The following is a 27,727-nucleotide window of genomic DNA, read 5'->3' on the forward strand; positions in this document are numbered from 1 at the left end:
AACATGTAATAATTATAATTGATGTGAAATTATAGTTTGGTAAATTACTAAGGAGGATGAGAAAATAGAAAGAGATTGAAAAGATTTGATATATTTTTAAAAATTAAAATAGTAACTGATAAATAAAAGAATATTAAATAGAAGAAGAGAGGAGAGAGAAATGTGTATTACTGTACTAAATCCGTGTTTTCTTTAATCCTAATGTTTTCCCTGGTAACCAAAACGGTGGTCAATCGATTATCATACCAAGTTCCAGAAAAGTCTGTAAGTGGCGTGCAAAAGTTTTCAATGCAGCAGGTGGTAATTGAAGACTGCTTGAACTATACAGACAATCTGGACCAAACATTAAGCCTTTCCCATCCTCTTCTTCAGTCGGACAATACAAATGCATCATTCCTTCTTCAGCCCCTCAGAGGCTTCCACAATTCCATAATCTGGAAGCCAGAGTTTTTACAAACAAAGGATGTCAACTCTGGTGTCTATCTCCCACCACCTCCTCCTCATCCTCCTCCTCCTCTTACTTACAATCTCATCCTCCAAATCCGATGACAGTACTTCGCCGGCCATTATTGCCACCATTTGTGGCAAAAACCAATCCAAAGATGCTGAAGCTTTCGACGTCAACTTCGTCAATGCAATGGAAATTATATTCCAAAACATCACCAAGAGCGGCTTTGGTGTTTCAGTCTCAGGCAACTCTAACATAGTCTATGGGCTTGGCCAATGCTTTAACTACCTCTCTCCTACTGATTGCCAGCTCTGCTATGCTCAGAGTAGACTCAAGCTTCCTCACTGCCTTCCGGCGACCGACTCCCGTATCTATCTCGATGGTTGCTTTCTCCGGTATTTGTTAACTCGCCATCTTCTCTAGAAGCTTAAGCTGATACGAACTTTGAAGCTCGTAATCTGATACCATGTTGACTCGCTGTATTCCGTAATAGGTACTCGGATCATAATGTTTCTACCGAGGCCATCGATGCGTCGGATACTTATGTTTGTGGAAATTCAACTGCATCTATGCCGAACTCTACACAGTTGGATAATCTTGTTACTACTTTGCTTAACAACTTGACGTCGCGGGCTTATGCTAGCGAGGATTATTATCAAGTGGGGAGCTCAATTGTGTCTCAGGGTGTAATGGTTTATGGGATGGCACAGTGTTGGAGGTCTTTGAATGCTACTGGATGCAAAGATTGCTTGGAGAATGCCAAAAAGAATGTGGTTAAGTGCTTGCCAGCTGAAGATGGGAAAGCTATGAATGCAGGATGCTTTATGAGGTACTCTAAGGATCCTTTCTACCTGACAGGAACATCAGGAAATGGTGGCTCTTCTTCTGGTAATTTTAATAAGTCCTCCTATTTTGTTAAATTTTTGTCTTCATATTAGTTATGATATCATAGGGCAGTTGTTGATTTGGACGCCTTGTTTTTATTGTGCAGAAGGTAATTCAGAAACTAGAAGCTAGGATTTTCTAATTCATGTAGATACTTCAATTTTAACTATTTCTTGAGAATATTTAGAAACTGGCGATGGTTCATGATTTATATCATTTGATTTCTTTTCTTCTCTTGTTCTCCTATGCGAAACTAATTTTTCCTACATAGAAATGACAATCAATTTCTGACGGCAGTTCGCAAGAAGCTGGGCATTGCTCTTGGATTAACTGCAGTGGCACTGGCAGTTGTAGGTCTTGTTGTCCTCTGGCTCAAAATGAGGTCTAAAACTAGTTCAACTGATGGTAAGTAGATGAAACGAGTCAATAGTTTTCAGTTTTAATAGCCAGAAAGTGTGGCACTGATAAGCTAAACTAGTTCTTGATGATGCCAATTGTAGATGTGGATGGTTCAGGAGAAATTATTCGATCGATTGCAGCATCCAGCCTTAATTTCAAGTATGAAGATTTGAGGAAAGCAACAGATTATTTCAATCAAAACAACAAGATTGGTCAAGGTGGATATGGCTCAGTCTATAAGGTATAATAATTCTCCAGATGCTTATTTATGTAACAGTGCAAGTAAAAGATCTGCATTAGTTTGAGCAGCTATGAACTTTCTCTTGCTAGGGGATTCTACTGGATGGAAGAGAAATTGCTGTTAAGAGACTGTTCATCAATACAAGGCAAAATATTGAACAATTCTTCAACGAAGTTACTCTTGTCAGTCAAATTCGGCACAAAAACCTTGCTAAGCTTCTTGGTTGCAGTGTAGAAGGACCTGAAAGCATTCTAGTCTATGAGTACCTCTGCAACACTAGCTTGGACAGCTTCTTATTTGGTACTAATTGTTTCACTAGCATTTGTTTGTCTTTGTGATGATGAGAATTAAGGAAGCATCTTAATGTTTTTATTTGCTCGAAAATTTAGATGCGTTCAAGAAGAATTCATTGGATTGGGAGAGGAGATTTGACATTATTGTTGGCACCGCAGAGGGGTTATCTTATCTCCATACTGAATCTGAAGTCAGGATTATACACAGAGATATAAAAGCCAGCAATATATTATTGGATGAGAAGTTCAAGCCCAAGATTGCAGATTTTGGCTTGGCACGATACTTCATGGAGGATCAAAGTCATCTTAGCACTGGCCTAGCTGGAACATTGTAAGTTCAGACTTCAGAGCATTTTTTTTCTGACATCTTATTTGTTAATGAGTGTGCAAGATATTCATAAATAGTTCAACTCTTTGAACAGCTAGAAATCTGAATAGTAAACTACCTGTTACATCTTTCTTCTACTGTAGCTCATAACCAGGATAATAAAGCTAGAGGATGTCCTCTTGTGAAAGTTAATTGGTTGATTTCATGGTTTCTAAATAGAAGCACAGAGAGAAGAGATTGCAGGGAATTTCTTAATTGCAGAGCTTTCATTATGATTTATGTCTGCAGTTGACTGGTTGATGCATATTCTGCAATAAAATAAAATGCAGTTTATTTGGTCCTTGCACTGATCTCCATTCTTATAAGTTCTGATGTAAATTGGAAGAGAACATCTGCTAACAGATGCAAACCTTAATTCTCTCAGCGGCTACATGGCTCCTGAATACATTGTCCACGGGCAGCTATCGGAGAAAGCTGACATCTATAGCTATGGCATAGTGGTGCTTGAAATCATTACTGGCCGAAGGAATAGCAATTCCATCGCGTCATCAGATGAAGGCCATTCTCTTATGTCACTGGTAAAATCCTCCTCCCATTCTTCATCAGAGCACCTAGACTAAATCCTACATTCCGACTGACAAAACTTTTGCTTATAATAGATATGGCAGCACTTCAATTCAGGGAAATTGATTGAAATGCTTGATCCATGCCTTCAAGAACAGTGTTCGGAAGAGCAAGCTCTAAAAGTCTTCCATGTGGGTCTGTTATGTGCACAAGCATTGCCTAATCTAAGGCCACCAATGTGGAAGGTGGTGGAGATGCTAAACAGCAGATTAGATGAACTTCCTCTACCAACTCAGCCTCCTTTTATACACATTAAAAACTCCAGTATCCAAATCAACAACTCTGCGACCTCTTCTAACTCATCCACATCAAAGTCACCCTTCTCGCTGAATAAAATTTCAGGGAGTTCTTTGCAAGCAAGGTAGCAGTGCAGATCTATGAGACAGTACAATTCGGACGAGTTAAGCTTCGGATTCTTCTGTTTATCAACAAAGTTCTGAAAAGTATGATGCTGAGATTTTTCTTTTCTATTTGACAGTGTCAAGTGAAATATGTATGACAATCTACTGATTATGAGAGGGTTTCTACATGTTGTAAATAGAATCCATGTATTAAAATCATCCTCTTTTCAAGTTCTCACATATCAACTGGCATTTTTTTCCCCTTCTATATCTGATAAGAACACTGTAACATATGAATGTCTTGGTCATATGCATCTATTTCTACAACTACTTCTTACTGTGATGGAATTATACTAAGATTAATAAATTTGATGGCTTAAATAATAAACAGACTAAACTCAGATGGTAAAGCTTTGGAATTTCCTTCCCTCTTTTCCCTTGTTTTTTCTTATGAAGAATGCAATGAGGAAAACAATAAAAGTCAGTAGTTGGAGGTTAACTTACTTTACTATTTTGTGCATCTGTGTGTTGAAAAACTTTCCTCTTATATTTCAAAGTCAAAAAGATCATATCATATGCTGGTCAAAGACAATGGTGATTCATTTGAACCTTTTCTTTCCATGCCCCACCAGATCATTTGATATAATTTTCAGTCAACTAGCAATATGATCCGGAAGGATGATTAAAAGTCCATTTTTCTTCTTCCAAAATCTTTTGATTAGTAATATTTTTCTTGCTTTCAAAGCTTCCAGAAACTCCATTGAAATAAATAACACTAAACTGCTTAAACTGAAATGAAGTGTTCTAATATTCTCTGAGTTGAAAAATTCTTTTGACTACTCGGCTGCAATCAAGTATAACCATGCCGCCTTTTTTGGGATACAACAATCAAAATCATGGACTTTGGTTGCAAAGTGAGCAACTACAGGATCGCATACTCTGCATTAATTACTTCTTCTTTTAAAAGAGGAGATAAATAAAAATAAGTAAATCATCTTTATTCCTCTTCTTTTAACTCACTCACATTTTGATATATATATATATATATATATTACTTTTAATTACAGACAAATTAAAGTAAAATACTATGCTCTCGTTCACTTCAAGAATAACTTTTTTATCTTATACCATACATTAACTCAATTACTATCTTATACACACACTTGATATCAAATCAAAAAATATTCATAATTTTTTCTGTATATTACTTCACTTTATATCACTTTATATCATTTAAAATATAAATAAATATAAGAATTCATTTTGAGAATAAAAAATCATGAACCCAACCATGCCTAAAATTCAGCAAAATTTGAACCAAATTTATTTTCTTTATTTTCCTTCCATTCGTCTCCTCGACAAAGTCAGTTAATTACTGCTCTGCCATCACCTTGTATAAAGCTAAAGCATTTGACAGCGGGAGAATATAACAAAGCGGGAAACGGACATTATTTTGCACTTTTATTCTACTATTCCTTTCTCTGTTCTCCGGTATTCTCTCCTAGTCCTTGCTACCATAACCCTAGGTTTTATTATTCTCATTCTCCTTATTCTCCTTCTTCTATCCGGATTCCAGAGAGCTCCGAGCTGCGGCAATGGCGTTCTGGTGGCCATTGCTCGTCCTCGGAATGGCGTACGCACTGTGCCGCTTCTTGCTCATGCTTATTCCCCCAAATGTGCCATCAATCGAAGTCGATGCCTCTGATGGTAACTATTGCTAAGATATATTATTATTATTATTATTATTTTTCACTTCTTTGGCATTGTTTCTTTCTCCTGGTATTTGCTGTCCTTTTGATGGTTTATGATCTCGAATTCGTCGCAGTGTTGGAGGAGACGAGCCAGAGCAAGAAGAACAGCTTCATTTATGTGAGATCTAACGAATGTCTTTTCCAACTCTTGCGATCTCTAAAAGTGATGCAATGTAGTAGTTTTGAGTTACTCCAAGAAATACCATGATAGCATTGCTGTGATCGGAAGCTAACAGTTGTGGGATAGTGTGAATTTTGTTAATGTGAAACGTTATGGATTACTATTTCGAATTTCAATCAATTTTGCATCCTATTGTAGTATTAGTTTTTCTTTTTATTTTTAAATTCGTGTTTTTGTTTTATTGCTTCGAATTGTACTGAATGAGCTTGTCTCCATATTTTGTATAACTTTTTGCAGATACCAAGAAAAGGGAAGGTAGCACAAACAGACAAGGTCCAATGCTATGAGCCTGCTACCATGAAGTATCTGGGATACTTTCCTGCATTGACTCCCGCTGAGGTTGGTGGTGATAACTTTTTAAGCAGTGGACACCAGATGCATTATTGGTTAATGTACATAGTGGATGTTTCTGGATTCGTTCAATTTTGTGAACCTTCTGATTTTGGAATGTATGTTACATGCTGAAAAGTAAGAATGTCATAGAACTTCTGACTGGGATCTGTTATTTATCTATAGCAAGTTCTGTTCTTATGGAAGAAATATAAAATATAAAAAAATAACAGAGTAAGATGGATTGTTATGAATTGCTTCCTAATGCAATTGATTAACCCATATACGTCTTGTGCTTCATGACAACTGCTGCTGGATCCCAGTCTGGTACATTTATTAGAAGATTCCAATTCTACAATAAGAAGTGTTGTTGTTGGATCAGGTCGAGGAACATGTGGTACAAGCTAGGAATGCACAACAAATATGGGCAAAGAGTAGCTTCAGAGAAAGGCGTCAATTTTTACGAATTCTGCTGAAATACATAATTGACCATCAAGAGCTGATATGCGAGTAAGAACATTCAATCTTCATATAAATTCTGCCATTGTTGCATGCTCTGTGCTATACTGCTATATGTAGTTCATAAATGTTTCTTTGAGGGCATCAGCTGTCAAATGTTTCCAATGAATAGGGTTTTTCAATTTTTAGTTAACCAGAACTTTCGTTTCTTAATTTTTGTTCCATATTATACAGAACTTAAAACTGATTATCAGTTCATGTTTATATAGGATATCTTCCAGGGACACTGGAAAGACAATGGTAGATGCTTCGTTAGGTGAGATAATGACAACTTGTGAGAAGATCACTTGGCTTCTTGATGAGGGTGAGAAGTGGCTAAAGCCTGAATACAGGTTAAGTTTCAAATTTATTCCACTAAACTGGAGAACTTTGATAAACTTGCTTGTAATTATCTGCCCCAAAATTATCGTCTGGGTTATTAAGTATATCAGATTTGGTGAGCAATATGCTGAATTTAGTTAAAAAGAGTTTTTTTTATCAAACCATATCAAGTTATAGATTAGGACTTTGGCATTTTCCAGATCTTCTGGACGATCAATGTTGCACAAGAAGGCAAAGGTTGAATTCTATCCCCTAGGAGTGATCGGGGCAATTGTCTCTTGGAACTATCCTTTCCATAATTTCTTCAATCCAATGCTAGCAGCAGTATTCTCTGGAAATGCTGCAGTGATAAAGGTATATTACTTGTTTATTATTCTTTCCTGGCCTTAAGTTGGGATGTCCAAAAACATGCTGGCCAAGGATTTCCTCTTCTTGTGAATGATCATTGTCCTTTTGGTCTGTTTACCTCCATTAAGCATTTCTTTTTCCTGCTTGACTCAAATTATAAAGACTTGTAATGTGAGGCTGTCTGGAAACAGACTGTCACATTTTGACGCAAAACATGTTCATGCAGGATCATTTAAAATTTTCAAGGATTTTTTCAACTTTTGGGGATGAGATATTATCACAAGTCATAACCCAATATATTGCACTTATGGCATGAAAACACTTTTTTTTTCAATGATCAAAATAAAGAAAACTACTTCCCTTCCATCTGGTTTGCTGCCTAGATAAAGCTATTAAATCAAAAAGGTCAAATGGCTATGATTTATTTGGATGACTGTTTCTTTTGGGAGATTCTCCCATCATGTGCTTTGTTGACATCCAACTCATCCAACTCTCACCAAATAATTATTTTGGTGCATCCCAATATTTGTTATAAATTTCTGGATCAAATGCATATTGAACCAAAATACCCCTACGAATGTCATTGACTGATGCCAACCAATTGGTAAGATCTTTTCCTCGATTTGAATTATATGTTAGTTAAAATATAATACTTATTTACAGGATCAAATGGTTAATAATAAAGTACAGATAAGGGGATTGGAAGATGGGCCAGGTCAGTACAATGAATGACGTTCCTGGATGTAAGGTTTTAAGATAAAATTGACATAGAATTCTTGAAATAACTTCTTTGTACTTGGACATGTCACCTAAACTGTCTTGGATAGAAAGTTCATTCTACATGTTAATGTATCATCTTGTTGATTACATATAAGACACTTACTAAAATCTAATAGGATTCTTTTTAAGGTCTTTGAGTAATTCATGAAGTCTATCTGTTAAAAGGGTTAGAATGTTTCAACAAGAATAAAGCTGATTAGTTGTTAGATATTACATCTGCTTATTAAATTTGTTAACCATGTTGTTGAAACTATTTTCAAAGTGCTACACTTCTAATATAGAAGTGAAACAAGTCATGCTATTCTATTAAATAGTTGCAGATGTTCCATCTTATCATATTGGTTATATTCTGAGCATAATTTAATTTTCGTCCTTATATATTGCCTGTATTATTACTTTTACCCTCTTGCATGTCAGACACTTGGTTAGGCATATAACTTGACATTTACTGTATCTATGGAAAGCCAAGTCTGAACAACTATGCCACAACTTTTTTAAGAATGTTTTGGATGAACATGTTTTCTGGCCACTACGGCAGTATATTTGACTGAAAGGCCTGACAGAAGAGTTCAGATTCGGATAGATAAATGTACAAAAATAACTTTTATACTAGGTCCATTGGTTTGTCATCTTTCTAGATGCGGTTCCCAATCATTCTTTGAGTGTAAACTCCTCTTTGGCTGTACTGATAACTCAATCTGCTTGTAGGTTTCTGAGCATGCAAGTTGGTCTGGCTGCTTTTATTTTCGAATCATACAAGCAGCTCTTTCTGCAGTAGGTGCTCCAGATAATCTTGTCCACATAATAACAGGGTAGGCATGGAACTTACACATCTCATACTTGCACTGCAATTTGATTTCTATCTGAATTGATGCAATATATTCTACATTTTCTTTCTTTTCAGATTTGCAGAGACAGGGCAAGCTCTAGTATCTTCAGTTGACAAAATTATTTTTGTTGGATCACCTGGTGTGGGAAAGATGGTATTATTTCTCCTCTTTTAGTTAACTATACTTGCTGCTAAATCATTTTAGTTTGGGTTGATCAACCTTGCAGATTCTACTAATAAGCTACCATTCGTAAGGAACATTATAATTATAACACTACTGTAGCATTTTAAGAAGGTGAGAGATAGTCAGAAAGAAAATTCTTAATTGAAGGCTATTAGTGCCCCATTATCTTTAAACATACTGATTTCATTTTGCCTGGAGGAATATGGGATTTAAAGTTTGTTAGGAAAGCTAATTTAGAAGTGTTAGCTCCAACTTTAGTATCCTTACTGAGAGATAGAATGGATGAACCATGCATAATATCATGCCGTCCTTTATATTATATTTACTATTTAGACTGAACAATATCTATTATCTTGGAAAATGATGGACAAACATTTGGCGGAGAAAGCTAGTCCAGGATGCAGATCATCTCCTATGTTTGGAATCTATATGGTCCTCTAGAGATGAAGGATATATGCTTGCAACAATATTATGTCTAAGAATAAATATAACAAGATTTGAGTTTGTGTTTGTTTGGTCTAATCCATAATTTTCGTCTCCTTGACTGAGAGAAAACCAATTTGACTTTCTTTTAGCACTTTCCTTTTCATTCCCTTCCACCTTTTTATATCTTATTACAGATTATGCAAAAGGCGTCAGAGACGTTAATACCTGTCACTCTTGAGCTTGGTGGAAAAGATGCATTTATTGTCTGTGAAGATGTCGACCTAACTAACGTATGTATCTCTTTTAGTTGTAATCTCTTCTAATAGCAGCTGTGAAATGAGTTTTCTCTTATTATTCTGATATTCATGTTCTTTTCTCAAGCAATTTTTTGTGAATTTTATCACTGTTTGCTAAGCTATCACACACTCATCAATTTTAAGGTTGTGCAAGTTGCCACTAGAGCTGCTCTCCAATCTAGTGGGCAAAACTGTGCTGGTGCAGAAAGATTCTATGTCCACAAGGATATCTATCCCTCGTTTGTAGATCAAATTGTCAAACTCATCAAGTCCATATCTGTTGTAAGTACATGCATTCTTTCACTGCTGGTAATAGTCTTTCTATGATAGAGTTTTTTTTTTTTTTTTTTTCAAAAAAATCTGTTTTGTTCCACTTGGCCAAACCCACCTAGAAAATAAATATAGTCAAGTTCGCTCATGTTGGAGAAGTCTTTATTTGATTATGACGCTTTGCCATTTGGCTCCTGAAAAAACTGTGGCTTCTCGTACTAAATAGATGCCTTTTGAAACTACTTATCAAAGAATTTTCTTTTGAAAAATTAATGGATCTGAACAGACTTTGTGGAGTGCTGTGAGTCTGCTTTTGTTAAGGGTGGAGAACATACGGAAACACATGCTTTTACATCATGCCGCGTTATCTTTTCTTTGACGTAGAATTTATTGCCATGAATTGAATATCTTATGCTATGTAGGGTCCCCCCCTATCTGGAAGATATGATATGGGTGCGATATGTACGCAAGAGCATTCTGAAAAGCTTCAGAATCTCGTGAATGATGCCCTGGAGAAAGGGGCTGAAATTGCTGGCAGAGGGAGCTTTGGTAACTTGGGGGAAGATGCAGTTGATCAATTCTTTCCTCCAACAGTTGTAATAAATGTTAATCACTCAATGAAACTTATGCAAGAGGAGGTATCCTGGAAACTGGAAACAATTGAGTTTTTAAATGTTTCTTTAATCAATTATCAGGCTCTTCAAATGATGAAGTTTGATTGACCTACAGACTTTTGGACCAATCATCCCAATAATGAAATTCAGCTCTGACGAAGAGGTTATCAGACTTGCAAATGACTCCAAATATGGGCTTGGTTGTGCTGTATTTTCTGGCAACAAGAGGCGCGCTACAGAAATTGCTTCCCAACTGCACTGTGGAGTGGCAGCAATCAATGATTTTGCTTCAACTTACATGTGTCAGGTAAATGAAATACTTTTTCTGGTCATTTTTAATTCCCAAGCTAGACTGTTTGCCAAGAAAAATAATCCTTTAAGAATGCGCCTTCTCCATTTCCAATTAAAAAATGCAAGTGCTTATATATTCAAACCTGTAAGTAATCAGGTAGATTATGCTTAGATGAAGTTTGATGACTTACAGAGCATGTAGTTGTCTACAACTTTTCTGAGGTAAATGTTCTTCTATGGATTAGGCATCAATTTTTAAAAATAAAATGTGTTATAATCATTTATGAGAAAAGTGGGCTAGGCCCAGTTATATTTTGTTATGATTTATGAGTTTCAAAACTAAGACAGTTGCAAAGAGAGAGGGAGGAAGAGAAGGTATAAAAAGAGATGGTTGGCGATTGCAGGAAGCGACTCCTCCAAACCCTCAAAGAAATGCATTATAATCATTAATCTGCAGTATGTTTGAACATAATGCTATCTAGGATAGACAGTTTATTTAGTCATCATAAGCATTTTGGTCGAGGAGATATAGTTCCTATTTTAATGTTTGTTCATTTAATTAAAAAATATTATAACCTGTTCTTGATGATTATTAAGCTGGTGGTGAATGATGTGATATTCCCATGGACTTCTGATGTAAGACTGGATGGCCTAGGAGAAGTGTTTATCTCTATTAATTGTACTGTAATAGTAATTCATTGAGTTTTATTGCTCGAGGCAAAGTTATGGAGTCAAGTGTATAGCTTAATATTATCTTCTGAATTTGTTCCCCAGATTTTTGCCAAGCAAAAGATTGTTCTTTTCTCATCCACCTTATCTAGTTACTGATCTTTCCTAGCCTGTAAAAAGTATAGCTCTACTAGTATGGCTGATATGCTCCCCTAAATGTAAGAATTGCAGTTTATATATATTTTTCCCATGTAGTCTTTGCCCTTTGGTGGTGTAAAGCACAGTGGATTTGGTAGATTTGCTGGTGTGGAAGGTCTGCGAGCCTGCTGTCTTGTGAAGTCAGTGGTTGAGGATAGATGGTGGCCGTACATTAAAACAAAGATCCCAAAGCCTATCCAGGTCACTTCTTAGGCAACACACAAAATTCAAAAATGTTGCATTTCTTATGGCCTTAAATTTTTATCTTTCTCTTGCAGTACCCTGTCGCAGAGAATGGCTTCGAATTTCAGGAGTCACTTGTTGAAGCTTTATATAGCCTGAGTGTGTGGGACAGGCTGCGGGCACTGGTTATTGTAATGAAGTTCCTCTCAGAGAAGAATTCTACTGCAGACACCGTGAAGAAGAGACAATAAGTAGATGCAACTGAACTCAGTGTAATCTACTCCAGCTTTGTTTGGTGAATTTCCTAAACACATCTTTCAGCTGACATCGGTGAATCCTGATTAGCACCAGATGTTGCCAACCAAGATAGTAAATGTGTGCGATGGTCTAGAATCTATGGCCATCGGCTAATTTCGATTTAGAAGTGCTTTCTAATTTCAATTTACAAGTTCTGCAGCTTCACTTTTCGGTAGGAGAAAAGAACGCTGCTGTGAGTATCTAGATCTGTAAAGGGGAATTGTAAATTTGTCAGAAAAACCTGCCCTCATATTACTATAACTCGATATTAGGACCAATTATTCTACATCTTAAATGCATATATAGTATCCTTAAAGTAAAGGTACATTTACTGAATTGTTGTTCTGAATAAGGTATCACATTGCCTGGTTTTACATGATAGGCAGCATCCTCACTAAAAACACATCCAATGTTACCTGCAGCAACAAGAATGATGATATGTGGTTCCTGAGGACCTTCATATCATTGGGAACAACCTATAGATTTTTCTTCTATATTTTGGAAATCGTGGATATTAAATTAAATGCTTCAATGAGACAATGTAAATTGTTAAGGACCTTCACAAAGTTGATTCTCTTTGGAATACCTGCCATCTGTATGCTCTATTTTTCCTGAGATCAACAAATAGCTTCGCTTCACTTCTACTACTTGAATATGAATCACAGCCATTTGTTTTCAAGTTTTCTCGTTAAAAATATATTAAAATAAAAATACCTTTTATTTCCTTTTACATGCATCTCTTTATTAAGGGGATCTTCATTTTTCTTTTGCCTGTAAATAATATACCTTTCAATTTATAGATAACAAAAGGAGATACGAAAGGTGTACGGATAGAAATGTGAGATTTAAATTTAGAGGGTACATATACTGATAAAGAACGTTGGGCTATTTATAAAACAAAACACTAGGTTTTAATAATAATAAGATTGAGTTCTTAATACTAGATGTATATATTTTTTATAATAAATATATATAATTTATACAAGAAATGTGCATAATAATCTATTTTTATTATTTTTAAAAATTAAAGAATTTTTGTGTGCAGATGACCCAAAGAACTAAGCGTTTTAACTGCAACATATAGTAAATAAGCAAAGACGATGGCTATTTTGCAAAGTCCGCCGACTTCAGTTGTTGCAATTCTCTACCGGTACTTATCTTACATAAAGAGCCTTTCTTGCTCCTCTTTCCGGCGAAACCCTTCTCCCAATTCCGAAACCCTATCTCTCGATACGCGAGTTCAAATCAACGAGCTAGAGTTTCTTCGTTCCTTCGTCCTCTTCCCTCAGCCCCCACTGTCTCTAGATCGAGATCGACGATGTCGAAGAGAAAGTTTGGATTCGAGGGTTTCGGCATCAATCGCCCTGCAACGTACAGCTTCGAGCGCTCCCAACCCACTCAACGTCTCTATGTTCCACCCTCCTCCCGCGGCGGCGGAGGCGGTGGCGGATCCCATGACAACTACGAAGATCACGACCTCGACGATATCGAGTACGACAATCCCGAGGACGCCCACAACGACGGCACCGGCGACGGTGACGGCGAGATCGACCCTCTCGACGCCTTCATGGAGAGCATCCACGAGGAGATCAGCGCCCCGCGGCCGCAGCAGGCATCCGACGTGGCAAAAGAGAAGCCAGATAGGTTTAGAGACGAGGATGAGGAGGATGACCCCGTGGAGAGCTTCTTGAGGTCTAAAAAAGATGTCGGCCTGGCATTGGCGGCGGACGCGTTGCATGCCGGGTACAATTCGGATGAAGAGGTTTACGCGGCGGCCAAGGCGGTGGATGCGGGGATGGTCGAGTATGACTCTGATGATAACCCTGTTTTGTTGGATAAAAGGAAAATTGAGCCGATTCCAGCGTTGGATCATAGCGAGATAGAGTACGAGCCCTTCAATAAGGATCTTTATGAAGAGAAGTCCTCAATATCAGGTAAAAGATTATTGTGATATTATGCTTATCTTCCCTTCCTCCAGACTGTCTGAATGTGTAGATGAATTTTAGAGGTTGTCTTTTAGATCGCATGTACTTAAACTACAAATGATAAGGTAGATAACACTACCTGTCGACCTTCTAATAGTTTTCATGATATTTGTGGATATTTGTTTGAATTCTTCAAGTTCAATCTGAGGTAGAGAACACCACCTGTCGGCAATCTTGTGGTTTTCATGATATCTGCGGATATCAGTTCTTCAAGTTCAATCTGATATGGAACGGTGTTGCCGTTTGTTACATGTTGTGCCTTCCAAACATTAGTCGTATGAATAGATTTAGGTTTTCTGTTTCTCAATGTGCATTTTGAGTCAAGAACGTTTGGCAGGATTTCTGTTTCTTTTACGTGTTATGCCGTCCAAACATTTAGTTTTTCATTTTTAACTGATCAGACGTCCTCTGAATTTTTGTCCTTTGGCTTTTTGCCCTTTAGGACTGAATGAGCAGGATGTGGCAGATTATAGGAAAAGTTTGGCAATACGTGTTTCAGGTTTTGATGTACCAAAGCCAATCAAACTCTTTGAAGATTGTGGGTTTTCTACTGCTTTAATGCATGCTATTTCCAAGCAAGGTTATGAAAAACCAACATCAATACAGTGCCAGGCTCTACCTATTTTGTTGTCAGGTAGAGATATCATCGGCATTGCCAAAACTGGTTCAGGTAAAACTGCAGCATTTGTACTCCCTATGATTGTTCATATTATGGATCAGCCTGAACTCCAGAAAGAAGAAGGTCCAATAGGACTAATATGTGCTCCTACCAGAGAATTGGCACATCAGATATATCTAGAAGCCAAGAAGTTTGCTAAACCTCATAATTTAAGAGTTGCTGCTGTCTATGGTGGAGTTTCTAAACTTGATCAATTTAAAGAACTTAAAGCAGGCTGTGAGATAGTTGTTGCTACTCCAGGGAGATTAATAGACTTGCTGAAGATGAAGGCCTTAAAGATGTTTAGGGCAACTTACCTGGTGCTTGATGAAGCAGACCGTATGTTTGATCTTGGATTTGAGCCTCAAATACGATCTATCGTAGGTCAAATTAGACCAGATCGGCAAACTTTACTTTTCTCTGCAACCATGCCTTACAAAGTAGAACGTTTGGCGAGAGAGATACTCACGGATCCTATTAGAGTTACTGTCGGTGAGGTTGGAAGGGCCAATGAAGACATTACGCAAGTTGTCAATGTAATTCCTTCTGATGCAGAGAAGATGCCCTGGCTTCTTGGGCGGCTGCCTGGAATGATTGATGATGGAGACGTTCTTGTGTTTGGATCTAAAAAGGCCACTGTTGATGAAATTGAAAAACAGTTGATTCAAAAAGGATTCAAGGTTGCAGCCCTTCACGGGGACAAAGATCAAGCCTCTCGGACGGAAACACTGCAGAAGTTCAAATCTGGGATTTATCATGTACTAGTTGCAACTGATGTTGCTGCCCGTGGGCTTGACATAAAATCAATCAAGTCAGTTGTTAATTTTGATGTTGCAAGAGACATGGACATGCATGTACATCGTATTGGACGAACTGGACGTGCTGGGGACAAAGATGGTACAGCCTACACCCTTATTACTCAGAAGGAGGCACGTTTTGCTGGTGAATTGGTGAACGGTTTGATTGCTTCTGGTCAAGATGTGTCTGTTGAATTGATGGACCTAGCTATGAAGGTGAGGTTTGTCAAGTTGCATCTTTTTACTAATTTTGCATTTGAATCTCTTTAGAGTGTAAGCAATAATGTTTCTTTCCTTTTCAGTTTTGAAGTCTATATTATAGTTTGCTCAGTTCTCACAGTTTATTTTGTGCATACTATACTCGCATTGAGCAGTTTTTGCCTGCCCGCTGTTCTTCCTGTAGTTTATCAGATACATTTTCAGATACTACTTGTTTGCGAATACTGTATAGATCTTTTGTCATCCTCAGACTCTGTGGAATCCTCTCTTTTTTCTTTTTCAATGAGCATGAAATCATTTTTTTTCTTGAAGAGCATATTTAAAATAAAAGTTGCTTGTGTCTTTTTGGTGCATAAAAGCTCTCTAAGTTGGATTGTGTTTGAATTGTAGGATGGCAGATTTAGGGCAAAACGTGATTCAAGAAAAGGTTCAGGTACATTTATACTGTTAATCCATGTTAAAAGATATGAAGAGATATTTTTCTTGTAACTTGCTTGGCATTTCTAACTACTTCAGTTATCAGTTTGTATGTAGGAATTTTCCTCTTTATAGTATTTGTTTGTAATATGAAGAAAATTCTTCTTAGGTGGGAAGAAGAGTGGAGGAAGAGGTAAAGGTGGTGGTGGCAGTGGAAGAGGCGTGCGTGGTGTTGATTTTGGCCTTGGTATTGGTTATAGCGCTGAGGCATCTAATGTAGTATCTCAGTCAGTTCCAAGCCGATCTGTTGCTGTAAATTCGTTGAAGACGGGGATGATGCAGCAGTTTAAAAGCAATTTTGTTGCTGCCGCAGCAAATTCCCAGAGTTATGATAGAACTCAGAGTGTTACAATTCCTAGTGCAAGACCGGTGCTACGTGGTTTTGTTTCTGGTGGTACAATTGGTGGAGAGATGTACAAAACACAGCCGGCCACTTCTGTTACCTCTCCCTCCAACCCTGGAGGAAACAGAAGTGAAAATGGAAATCAGAAGAATCCTGAAAGGTTGACCTCCTTGAATTATTTCACTTGACAATGTTTGTTTGTGCTTTTGATTATAGTACCTCAGAGATTGTGAATGGAGAAAGTTTCTGTTGATGACTTCTTGCAATTATACCTCTCATATCTTATAGGGGAAAAATTTGTGAAACCTAATTTTGCTGATCTATTTTTTGTTTGTGGATTGCAGTTCACGAGATAGGCCGAGAGAGAGAAAGCGGCCATCTGGATGGGATCGTTAAGTTCTCTGTAATGTATGGAGATATCTTTATTCTTGACCTTATAACTTATTAGTGTAACCAAGGATCAAAGAATGCGAGTAATCGGTGTTGTTTGCCAAATTTTCAGCTTTTCTTTTGGTTAGATTGGGATCAATTTACTAACTATCATGCTAGCATGCCAAATACTACCAGAAATTTGTGAAATATTTGAGCTGGAGATCTTACAGATCACTCATTATTAAGTTCTTCGGCGGCTTATATACAATTTACTCAATGGAAGCACATTTTTAACATGAGTTACCATCTGTAATTTTCTAATCAAGTTACTGCAAAATAACACTATTGTCTTGGGAAGCTGTATTTTGGCGGTTCTCAGTATTTTTGCTATTTGTTTTGGCATCGCGTTATCTGAAAAATTCTTGTAAATTAATATAATTTCTTGTCTTGTTTTGAGAAGTCTTTCACTCAACTTTTACCAGTTATGGCCTTGTTTTTAACTAACAGAAGAAAAGAAATGGAGATAAACGGCAACTGATAATGTAAAATACAAGTCAAGGAGCCTGTATTAGCTTAAATATCAATGTCTAATTGTATGATAAAGTTAGAACAGATTTGAATAAACATGCTAAGTCTTGGCAAATGTTGCAGATGTTCTTATAATTTCTAGCTCTCTAAGATAATAGATGTGACAAATGCAGTATCCGTAATTACCATGGTTCATATGACTTGCATTTTCAATTTCTTATTCATCTACTTGTTCTCTTATGTCTGTACTATACCTTGATCTTGAGTTAGCAGCACGTGTATCTGGTATCTCATTAGAATAAAGCATTCAGCTAATGATTCTTTCTGCGTTAACTGGATACATTGTCATTTTCCAGAGTTTACTTGCTTTTAGATAACCTGATGAACGCTTAATATTGTTAGCAACTCCAACTCTCTCTCTCTCTCTCTCTCTCACACACACACACACACACACACACACACACACACACACGAGCTCTAGGCTAACATATGGACCAGATTTCCATTTTATGTGATTTGAGATGCTGCTAGTAGGCATGCAACTAAAGCATTGTGCATTTTATTTTGATTTATTATAAATTAATTCTTTTTCAGTCTTTTATGTAATCGGTTAGATAGAGAGCCATGCGCTTTGCTTTTAACATCTCATTCTTGGTGAATTTGGCATTTCTAGCAAAGCGTAATAGTACTGTTAGTTTTTTACTGAGTGAATGTTGTCTCATTAAGAGTTGATACTGGAAAAATTAATTAATTTCAAGACTGAATTCTTATTTATTCCTACACTGAGCGGATCTTTTTGTTGTATATTTGTTTCACCTGCTAGGCACTATTTGCCACTACATTCCAAACCTGCCTTGTGTTAATGCAACAGGTAATACGGTTCAAGCTTGGGGAAGCTCTTGAAAGCAGCTAGTGCGGTCAGTTCGTTTAGCAGGTCAGTTCGTTCTGTTAATATCTTTATGTAAGCACCTGCCCAACTGTTGTATTTATGTTTACACGCGTGCTCTGCATTTCTCATCCCTCCTGTATTCTGACCTTTTCACTTCAAACAAGATGGCATTTATACTTTTCCGGTGGGGGTGCAATCTAGATATTGCATTTTAATCTGCAATTGTCCTTTTGTATATTTATTCCTTAAGGAGATCCACGGGGTGAATGTGTGACAGTATGCTGCTTTGGCTTAATGCCACTGTCATTGCACATTCACTGTTTGTATCATACTTTCAACAATGCACGTGTTTAGTTATCGTAATTACGGGCTGGATATTTCTTATGCTTAAGAAAACTTGGATATTGTTGTTTATGCTGTGCCTTCTGATGTAGTTAATACATAGGAGATCATTTTTCTGGACGTCAATGGCTAGGATTGCCAGCATACTTGTTATTTTCTTTCACAAGGGCCCATGTCGACATTGCAACAATTCAGCTGATTTATTTCTTTTCCTTGTTAATTTCCCTATGCTCACCAGATTATTTCACGTAAGCCTCTTTGTGCCTTAGTTAAGCTGCATAAAGATTGTATGCGAATGCAAATCCTCTCCATTTAAATTAATGTAATAGAGGTTTGCTTTCAAATGCGTTTGTTATTTATAATGGTACCCCATTATAGCGAGCACGATTATATTGTGACTAAACTTGGAGGTATGGGCGTTCGAGTGGTACCACTATACCTCACCCTTGCTGAGCTCCCGTATGTAGCTGTTGCGGAGTACCTTCAATATTTTCTATTGAGTAGCGAAAGCTCAGCGTCGATAATATATGTTACATCGACTATATTTGCACTGTTGGTATTCCGCGTGTTTTTAAGATTGCATGGGGTACGAGGTAAATTATATCTCACGAGTATCACTCGTGGGTAGAGCAAAATCTCATGCTTGTGGGCATTTGGCAGTATCTCCGCGACCAAGCTCTCTACGTCGGTTGGCATTTGGGCATATTTCCAGGCAAGGCTCCGTGAGGGCTTTATCACTGACTGATGCTGGGGGAAGGACTCCAAAATTAAACTACAAGAAGAAACAAAAAATAAGGTTAATGGCGTGCGACTAGATTTATATATATATATATATATAAAGAAAATATTCCAAAACAAATGACTTAGATAAGATAAAATGCAAATCTTGATCAAAAGATAAATAGCCGATCGAATTCAACATTGCTAATAAGTAATAACACCACAAGTAGGGTGGGAATTGGATATCTCAGGACTGCAAAACTCCTCATTGGGAGGAATGTAGTGCCTCTATCTTTTCTCTAGGGGACGGAGAGCTTTTCCAAATCTTAACGACTACAATAATATTAACTCTTTATTTTCAATGATTTACCACATATTGTTGCCATTAAATCCATCTCTTGATTCACAAATGCTCATCCCGAGATGACAAAAAAGAAAAAGAAAAGGCCGAGACTTAAGTCTTTCCACCTTGGGACGAGCTTCTGGAAAACTCGAGGTGCACATAAACAAACATCTAAAACTTTGCCATAAAGTTTATAGTTAATAGGACTTTCATTTTTACAACTGAAAGAGAAACGGAAAGGAGGCACACCTAGTTAAATAATGGTATTATTAAATCTCATCCATTAGATAATAGAGATGCTTAGGTTTTGTCCTGAAAACAATGTTCCAAAGAAAGAATGTTTGACATTTCCAGTGATTAACCAGATTTGAGTTCAGAATATATCACCTGGCAGCTATAGTCAGCGAAATTTGGCTCCATATACAGAGGAACTCCCATGTAGTCTTTGAAAAAAGTCTGTAAAGAGACGGCAATTACTGTCAAAAGAGCCTGCTAAACTTATTGTTACTCAATTACATCCACTTTTGGTCATGTTATAATTGGATAAATGCATCTGATCTTTAACCTAAACAGTTCATTTCTGAGAATTGTATGAAGTTCATAACCTTCTAGTAACAGATTATGCTATACATGCTTAAAAAAAGAAATCTGCTTGTAATCTTTGTCATCTTCCATAAGGAGTCAAGATAAGTCTAGAAACTATTCAACTTAGTGGACTATGCAGTTAAATAATATGGCACATTGGTTGATGGAGGAAAGAATTATTTAATTAGTTTAAGATAAGTGGTCAATAGCAGATTACTTTTTGATTCTAAGATAGTCTGAGGACATGATCACTTAAAACTAAGATTTCGAAAGATTTAAGGTAAAACAAAGATGAGACCAAGAACTTTTGTTTCTTCATGACAAATAGATCATAAGCTCCCACTCGCTCAACTATGGTATGCCAGGTGAAAAAGATCAAGTAGAGAGATGCACAGGGATTAGAAAGGATAATATTCCAAGGATTTCTAATGCAATTAGAAAAATATCTGTAGGATTATTCATTGGAGTTGTCACTGAACTGGTCGAGTTCACTAACAATATATTCTCCAAACTGAATTGAAACATTATCCCTCCCAGTTTGACTATATATAGCAGATAGCATAATTTCTTGAAGATAAATGCAAATGTGTTCACCATCTAACAGCTCTATTTTGCATCGCCCTGAAAATAAGCTGTCAAATTTTTGGGTACTTATTCTATAAGGAGATAGCAACTGTGGCAGACACCTACTTTTTGTTGATTTAATCAATTCAACCATAGAGTACTTCGCAAAAGATATGAAACACACAAACAACTATGACTGACAAACTGTAATCTCTCACAAGGAATAGGAGACAGAAGTAGAGGAATTTAAATGTTATCAGGATGTATTTATGCTATCCGATGACAATTTAATAAATAAAAGACCTTTCCAATTTGCCAGCAGACAAACAAGAATGTCTATTCTTGAGACTGGATGTTCTATCGGATAAATATCTTATATCTACCTCCAGTCAAATACCTTACCTAAATTATTTTTCTATTTCTGCTTTGTTTTACTTTGTCCTTCCATATCTGACATCTGATTTGTCTTTTAATGCTTAAATAAATAATTAGAGGAACCAAAATACAACATAAATGTGGTAGTTTTTCTAAGAGGTCCTGGTCTTTTCAGAAAATGAATCATGTCCTCACACATACATGACAAAGATTTGCATCCCAGCTTATCAAGGATGGAGCTAATTTAAGAGTTGTACAAGAAATATATGAACCAGCACTGACCTGAGTTGGTAGCTTACATGTGTTTATACAAATACCTACGCATTTGCTTTCTTCTAGATACTTGCATTTCTCAACAAACACCTACAAGCACAAAGTGCCAGAAATTGAAGTAGAAAGACTTGGCATGACAAGCGCACACACACACACACACACACACACACACACACACACACATATATATATATATATATATATATAGAGAGAGAGAGAGAGAGAGAGAGAGAGAGAGAGAGGAAAAAGTCGATGTGAATCTCAGGTTTAGTACAATACCCCACTAGCGCAGGAGGATCCATCAGGAAGAATGATCGAATTAACTGAACATGGACCCATCAGCCATTGACAAGAAAGTGCAGTTGCTCTAGCTTCAGAAGTCAGAACAACCTCAGGTAAGCACTAAATCATTGAAAACTAACCAAAGCATGTTAACTGTTGGAAGCTGAAACTATTGCAATTTTGCAAGTACCCATGTCATTGCAGTTTAAAGAAAAATTTGTTCTCTAGTGTGAAGTGTAAAGAAATCAAGTAAATTAAATAGAAGTAAATATTGTAATAAATTTGTAATTTGTGAAACAGACTCAACTCACCAACCATCATGGAGGCTATTCTCCCTCCATATATAGGTGCTATAAGCATCTTAAAAAGGACGAGTATGAGCGGAGGAAACAATGACTCAAGTACTCTGACCTGTTATTTGTTATCAAAATAAGAATAGAAAGATCATCTCTGATAAAGCTGACTGCCTAACAAAAGGAACAACAGGATAAAGGAAAAAAAAGCATCGCATATAGGCAAAACACAAATAGTAGGATGCAGTTATATATTACTCAATGTGCAAAAATGCTAAATCTTTTTTCAAAGATTCATCATAAAGTTCTAGTTAACCCTATTTATATATGTATATACATATATAAGAAACAATATTAAATCAAGTGCAAGATCATAATCACATAATATATGAAGGTCATAAAACTCTGATTTTTGCTATTTTGAAATGCCTAGCTCTGGCAATTAGGGAATGAACTAGTTGAGAAATTGAACGGGCCCAATCACAAGCACCGGAGGATTCCAACAACTCAACCTGTAGTAATGGTTGATTAGGTGATGAGTTCCTTCCCATCAGGTGATGGGTGAAAAATGGTCTCCAAGTGCCCCGTGGGCTCCAATAGCAAGAGGAAGCAATATGCTTCCCCTACTAGGAAGAGAAGATTAGGTGGCGCTCGCGGTCACCTTCCTTGGGGAAGCCTCTGATCTAAATTGACCCACTAAGAATACTTCATGGTTATGCTCGATTGAATCATCAATTTTGGTATTTTCAGCTCGCTCAGGTGGTTGGGACTATGATAAGGGGTCTAAGTATGGGAGACATTTACTCTAGAGCATATCCTGGCTAATAATCTAAGAAAAATAGGGCTGACACTATACAAAAAAAATATAAGAAAAAAGGATATTGGTCGATCAATATTCAAATGATTTCACTTTATATGACCAATTGTTCCTAGTTGCTACAACAATTATTTCTCTGAGAAAGTCAGAAACATAATCAACATAATACAAAACCACAATTAGGCATTGCATCCCCATATGCAAAGGAAAAGAGGAGTATCCGAGCTTTCACGAATAGAACAGGCAAATCTAGGAGAACTCAGAATAAAATTGCTAAAGTGAGCAGATCAAAGAGCTCTGGAAGAAGGGTCAACTCATGTAGGTTCGGAGTGCACGTATTCATGAGTAGGGCAAATATAGAATAAATCAAACTATTATTAATCTAAGCATCACATCCCTGACACTGCATCTTTGCAACTAAACCCATACTTGCACGGTCAATATATGCATTCAACACAAAAAATATAAGTCACGAATTAGTATTAATGCATACCCCCCCCCCCCCCCCGTGTGTGTGTGTGTGTGTGTGTGTGTGTGAGAGAGAGAGAGAGAGAGAGAGAGAGAGAGAGAGACGTACAGCTGATTCTTCGGTCTCTAAATTGCTCTTTCCCTTAATCATGAGGCGGTTTGCAACTTCAATTAGGCCAACATATCCAGGTTTTTCAGAATCCCATCCAACCTCCTACAGCTTTTATAGAATGAACAAATTGTGACAAACATGTTAATTGCTGCCATAAAAATTATCCAAAATCTCATCTCCTCAGTTCCCAAGGAAAGAAAAAGACAACCCATCTATCGTCCTAAAAAGCAAATTGTGAGAACGTCCTCTCTGCTTCTCCGAATCTTGAAAAAGACGAAAAAATTGAACAAATCTTGAAAATAATTGACCTCACCTCCACCATTTTTTTCCTAAAGAACGTAAGAAACAGATCATCCAAGAATCCAGGCTTGTACTCAGTTCTCGATTCATCCATCTGCACATGAAGATCGGGTAGGATCCAAAGATTCACGTCAAGAGACCATCTAAAAGGTGCTATTGGACAAATGACGTGGAGAGATGCAAACCGCTTCAGCTCGGCTCGGAGAGCAAGGAATTCGAGATCTACGGTTCCTGCGGAAGCGCTCCCGTCGTTGGAAAGGAGAGCGGGAGGAGAAGGGAAGCGAGGTGATTCGCATGACAAGAAGAGCTCCCATGACGAGAGAGATGAGAGGGAAAATAATTTTGAGATAAAAAGAGATTTGTGGCCAAGAGGAGTGGTTTTAACCGCAGGCTACGGAAGCTTATACAGGATAAGCAACAATATTGTCGGCACTTATGAAGAAGGAATTCTTATTCAAAATATCACAATTGCCATTAAATATATCACGCGAAAGTCGGCAATCAGCCGAGCAAACTCACCGTATTCAAGTGGTTCTTAAAGAACCCTTTCTTCTAAACCCTAAACCCACGGAGAGCGCGGGGAATCGACCATGGCGAAGCCAGCGATGAGGGCGATTCAACTAGGTGTAGCCTTCGCGAGGAGGCTTGTCACCACGGAATCTGCGCCGGCGACTGCGGCGGCGGAGGCGGGCGGTGGGAGGACGAGTAAGCGCTTATACCGGCGGCTATCGGCGCTGGGAGCCCATCCGGGGACGAGCGTGGCGGAGACGATGGATGGATGGTTGAAGGAGAAGAAGGTGGTGACGCAGGGCGAGCTTATGAAGTTCGTTAAGGAGCTCCGCAAGTATAAGCAACACAAGAACTCCCTCGAGGTGAGCAAAGCAACCCCGTTTATATAAATATTCCTGTTAGATAAGTAGAAAGCCACAAACTTGGATGCTTGAGATGTTGACAAGCTAATAGCATACAAGGAATCAAAACCACTATCCATCTCACGATTAAAAAAAAAAAAATGCGATCCACTTTAGTAGAAAAATGAATTAGTTGCTTATAGAAGTTGCTGAAATCACTATGCCATCTTTATTATACTAGGAGTTGTATCTTTACTGATGTGTTTATGATGTGCAATAACAATCTGGTGAAATTTTAAAAGAAACTTCACTTGCTGTAGTTCTACTGCTCCAACCTATAAATGAAGATCTTGGTTTGCCCTGAAAGATGTTTGTGCTAAATCTTAAGTTGCATTTTTTTTTCCTGTAAAATTGTATATGTGTATGTCAGATGAAAGTTAGTTGCATAGAAAACCAGAATATTGATAAGGTTTATTTAATTGCTTATATTAATTTCTGTTGACAGTAAGTTTTAATGGATACACTAATATACTGGGATGCATCTGTTGAACTTTCCTATACTGTTCGACTCTGAAAATCTCATATCAGTAGTTGGTAGCTTTGAACTTTGGAACTATACTTATGATTTACAGTATGCATGAAAATTTGATGTATGTTGTAACAATATCATGTTATTAACCAATAAGAGAATATGCACACGTATGTTTATGTCAATAGAATTAATAAGAAGAGGCTGCTATTTAATTTATTTAAGATAATGGTCACCTATATTTCCTGCGCTTATTATTTTGTTTCAGCCTGCAGCTAGTGATATTGCTAGTCACTTATTCAGGGTAGTTTTTTTTCCCCAGGAATACTAACATAGATTCTTACATCTACAGCTGATGGAATGGATGGAAGCAAAAGGAATGAGCATGTCTCTTGGAAACCATGCAGTACGCCTGGATCTTATATCCAAAGTGAAGGGAATAGACATGGCAGAGAGCTACTTTTCAAGTCTTCCAGAATCAGACCAGAACCAGCTAACATATTGTGCTTTACTGAATGGCTATGTCCAGTTGAAAATGGCAGACAAGGCCATTGCGCTATATGAGAAGATGAAAGAACTGAACTTCACCTCAAGTACTTTGGTCCAAAACAATCTGATGACGCTGTACATGAAATTAGGCCAGTTTGAGAAGATCCCGGATATATTACTGGAAATGAAAGAAAACAATATTCCTCCTGATAATTTTACATATTGTGTCCTAATGAAAAGCTATGCTTCATTGAATGACATTGAATCTGTTGAGAAAGTTATACAGGAGATGGAGGAGGGCGGAATCAAGTTAGAGTGGTCTACATACACTAATCTTGCTGCACATTATAATTCAGCAGGCCTATTCCAGAAAACTGAATCTGCTCTTAAGAAGTCTGAGGAAGTTATGGACAAGCAGGATCGCATCCCTTTCCATTTTCTTATAAGCCTGTATGCAGGTGCAGGCAATTCAGCTGAGGTTAAAAGGGTGTGGAAGTCTCTGAAGGCAGCTTTTGCAAAGCCCACCAACAAAAGCTATTTAGTGATGCTTCATGCTCTGGATAAACTCGATGATATTGATGCACTAAAACAGTGCTTCGAGGAGTGGGAATGTGCTTATGGGACCTATGATGTGAGACTTGCAAATGTCACCATAGGGGCTTATCTGAGGAAGGGACTGGTAAATGAAGCTGAAAACATTTGGGAGAAAGCTGTCACGAAGGGTTACTCTGACTTGTTTACATTTGATTTGTTTATTAATTGCTACTTAGACAACTGTCAGGTGGATCTAGCATTAAAGTCCTTCAATGCTGCGTCAAAATGGTTAGAGAAAGAAGGCCTGAAGCCAAAAAAGGAAATAGTTCATAAGTTTCTTAAGCACTTTGAGGAATTAAAAGATGTGGAAGGGATGGAGTCCTTTTATAATACCTTAAAGAAGCTCAACTATCTTGATGTGGAAGTTTACGAGTCATTACTACAGACATATGTTGCTGTCGGTAAAACAGATCCTTCTCTAGAACAGAAGATGAAGGATGACGGGATTAAGATCAGACCTGAAACCATGGAATTGCTTAAAATGGTCTCAATCAGTTGATATATCAAAATAAAACTAAAAATGGAGGAGTTAAATTCTACCGAAATTTTCAGTATCTGTATGTTTTCATCAACTCAGCATCATGGCCTATGGTTTTGTTAGAGGGATGTTTACCATCAAAGTGTGCTATTTGAGTATCCTCTTTCAGATCATACAGCTATTGTGAAGTTGCCTTCTCATTTCTTCAGGACTATCGGTTCTGGAAGTGAAAATACTGGAGGACTTCATTCCAGTGGACTGGTTCTGTTTGCATTAATATTTGCAGCAAGTCACATGAGGCAGAGTATTTGAAAGTTGATTTAACTTGTCTTTTTTTCTCCTTGAAGCAAGAAAGGATAGTTAACATTGTGAGCTTGATTCCCTGGGAGATGTATGAGTAGGCTATATTGCCATTGCTCGGATATGTTTAAGGTTCAAAATCACCTACTGGACCTCATTATTTCTCTGGTGAAGATTAAGTTACCATCTTAAAAGTTAAATTAATTGATATGCTAATTAGTTCTTAAGATGGAGGTCATTTCTTATCGTCATTTTTTGTTTGTAAAAGCTTTTTATATATCTACCGAAAAGAAAAGATTTGTATGTGCCATTTGGCTGAAGAATAATCGCCCCTATCTATGTATGAATTAGGGATCTCTTATTAATTGTTTGTAGTCAAACATCTTCTAAATCTAATATAATTAATACTATGATTAACGTTCCCATATTATAAACCATAGATACTAGACTCCTTATTGTTGTTTTTCTATTCCAATTTAGAGTTGGAATAAGATAGAGAAGACTTAACTATATCTAAGATTTTACTAAAATGTCCCCAAAAAACTAATGAACACTTGCACTCTTTTAAAAGCATCTATTTTTTATATATGATCTTAAGTCACCTTTTTATTTTATATTTTAACACAATTAAATACTTTCTTATCCAAGACACTCTAGTTATACGATTAGATAAAAAAATTAAGAATAACCATCCTCTA

General features: G+C 37.2%; 5 protein-coding genes across 6 annotated transcripts; 4 read left to right on the forward strand and 1 right to left on the reverse strand.

Moving 5' to 3' along the window:
* Positions 1-340: 340 nt before the first annotated feature.
* LOC140775923 (cysteine-rich receptor-like protein kinase 2) lies at positions 341-3,870 on the forward strand. The gene is made up of 8 exons (XM_073119420.1): positions 341-843; positions 942-1,336; positions 1,631-1,738; positions 1,834-1,973; positions 2,063-2,273; positions 2,363-2,597; positions 3,019-3,172; positions 3,254-3,870. The coding sequence occupies exons 1-8, from the start codon at positions 464-466 to the stop codon at positions 3,581-3,583; spliced, it is 1,953 nt and encodes a 650-aa protein (XP_072975521.1). The 5' UTR covers positions 341-463; the 3' UTR covers positions 3,584-3,870.
* A 1,133-nt stretch (positions 3,871-5,003) lies between these two features.
* LOC140776210 (aldehyde dehydrogenase 22A1-like) lies at positions 5,004-12,382 on the forward strand. Its single transcript, XM_073119837.1, has 15 exons — positions 5,004-5,050; positions 5,136-5,266; positions 5,385-5,428; positions 5,729-5,830; positions 6,204-6,331; positions 6,550-6,672; positions 6,862-7,015; positions 8,498-8,601; positions 8,694-8,772; positions 9,423-9,518; positions 9,669-9,806; positions 10,217-10,432; positions 10,524-10,715; positions 11,624-11,767; positions 11,845-12,382. The coding sequence occupies exons 2-15, from the start codon at positions 5,155-5,157 to the stop codon at positions 11,998-12,000; spliced, it is 1,788 nt and encodes a 595-aa protein (XP_072975938.1). The 5' UTR covers positions 5,004-5,050; positions 5,136-5,154; the 3' UTR covers positions 12,001-12,382.
* A 791-nt stretch (positions 12,383-13,173) lies between these two features.
* LOC140776361 (DEAD-box ATP-dependent RNA helicase 24) lies at positions 13,174-18,724 on the forward strand. Of its 2 annotated transcripts, XM_073120037.1 has the most exons (6): positions 13,174-13,980; positions 14,474-15,702; positions 16,096-16,138; positions 16,292-16,685; positions 16,870-16,933; positions 18,297-18,724. In XM_073120037.1, exons 1-5 carry the CDS (start codon positions 13,365-13,367, stop codon positions 16,919-16,921), a joined length of 2,334 nt encoding a protein of 777 aa, XP_072976138.1. In that variant the 5' UTR covers positions 13,174-13,364; the 3' UTR covers positions 16,922-16,933; positions 18,297-18,724. The 2 variants fall into 2 exon arrangements, with proteins under 2 accessions (XP_072976138.1, XP_072976139.1); XM_073120038.1 differs by lacking the exon at positions 18,297-18,724 and having other exon boundaries at positions 16,870-17,287.
* A 226-nt stretch (positions 18,725-18,950) lies between these two features.
* Positions 18,951-24,171, reverse strand: LOC140776363 (beta-carotene isomerase D27, chloroplastic). Its single transcript, XM_073120040.1, has 8 exons — positions 23,974-24,171; positions 23,802-23,882; positions 23,486-23,590; positions 22,110-22,209; positions 21,796-21,887; positions 21,526-21,606; positions 20,107-20,175; positions 18,951-19,428 (listed from the first exon to the last, which is right to left on the reverse strand). The coding sequence occupies exons 1-8, from the start codon at positions 24,100-24,102 to the stop codon at positions 19,294-19,296; spliced, it is 792 nt and encodes a 263-aa protein (XP_072976141.1). The 5' UTR covers positions 24,103-24,171; the 3' UTR covers positions 18,951-19,293.
* A 109-nt stretch (positions 24,172-24,280) lies between these two features.
* On the forward strand, positions 24,281-27,258 carry LOC140776362 (pentatricopeptide repeat-containing protein At4g01990, mitochondrial). Its single transcript, XM_073120039.1, has 2 exons — positions 24,281-24,660; positions 25,521-27,258. The coding sequence occupies exons 1-2, from the start codon at positions 24,379-24,381 to the stop codon at positions 26,748-26,750; spliced, it is 1,512 nt and encodes a 503-aa protein (XP_072976140.1). The 5' UTR covers positions 24,281-24,378; the 3' UTR covers positions 26,751-27,258.
* The last annotated feature ends 469 nt before the right edge of the window (positions 27,259-27,727 follow it).

Source organism: Typha angustifolia, chromosome 14 (genome assembly GCF_048772165.1).
Source record: "Typha angustifolia cultivar Huaian chromosome 14, ASM4877216v1, whole genome shotgun sequence".
NCBI lineage: Eukaryota > Viridiplantae > Streptophyta > Magnoliopsida > Poales > Typhaceae > Typha > Typha angustifolia.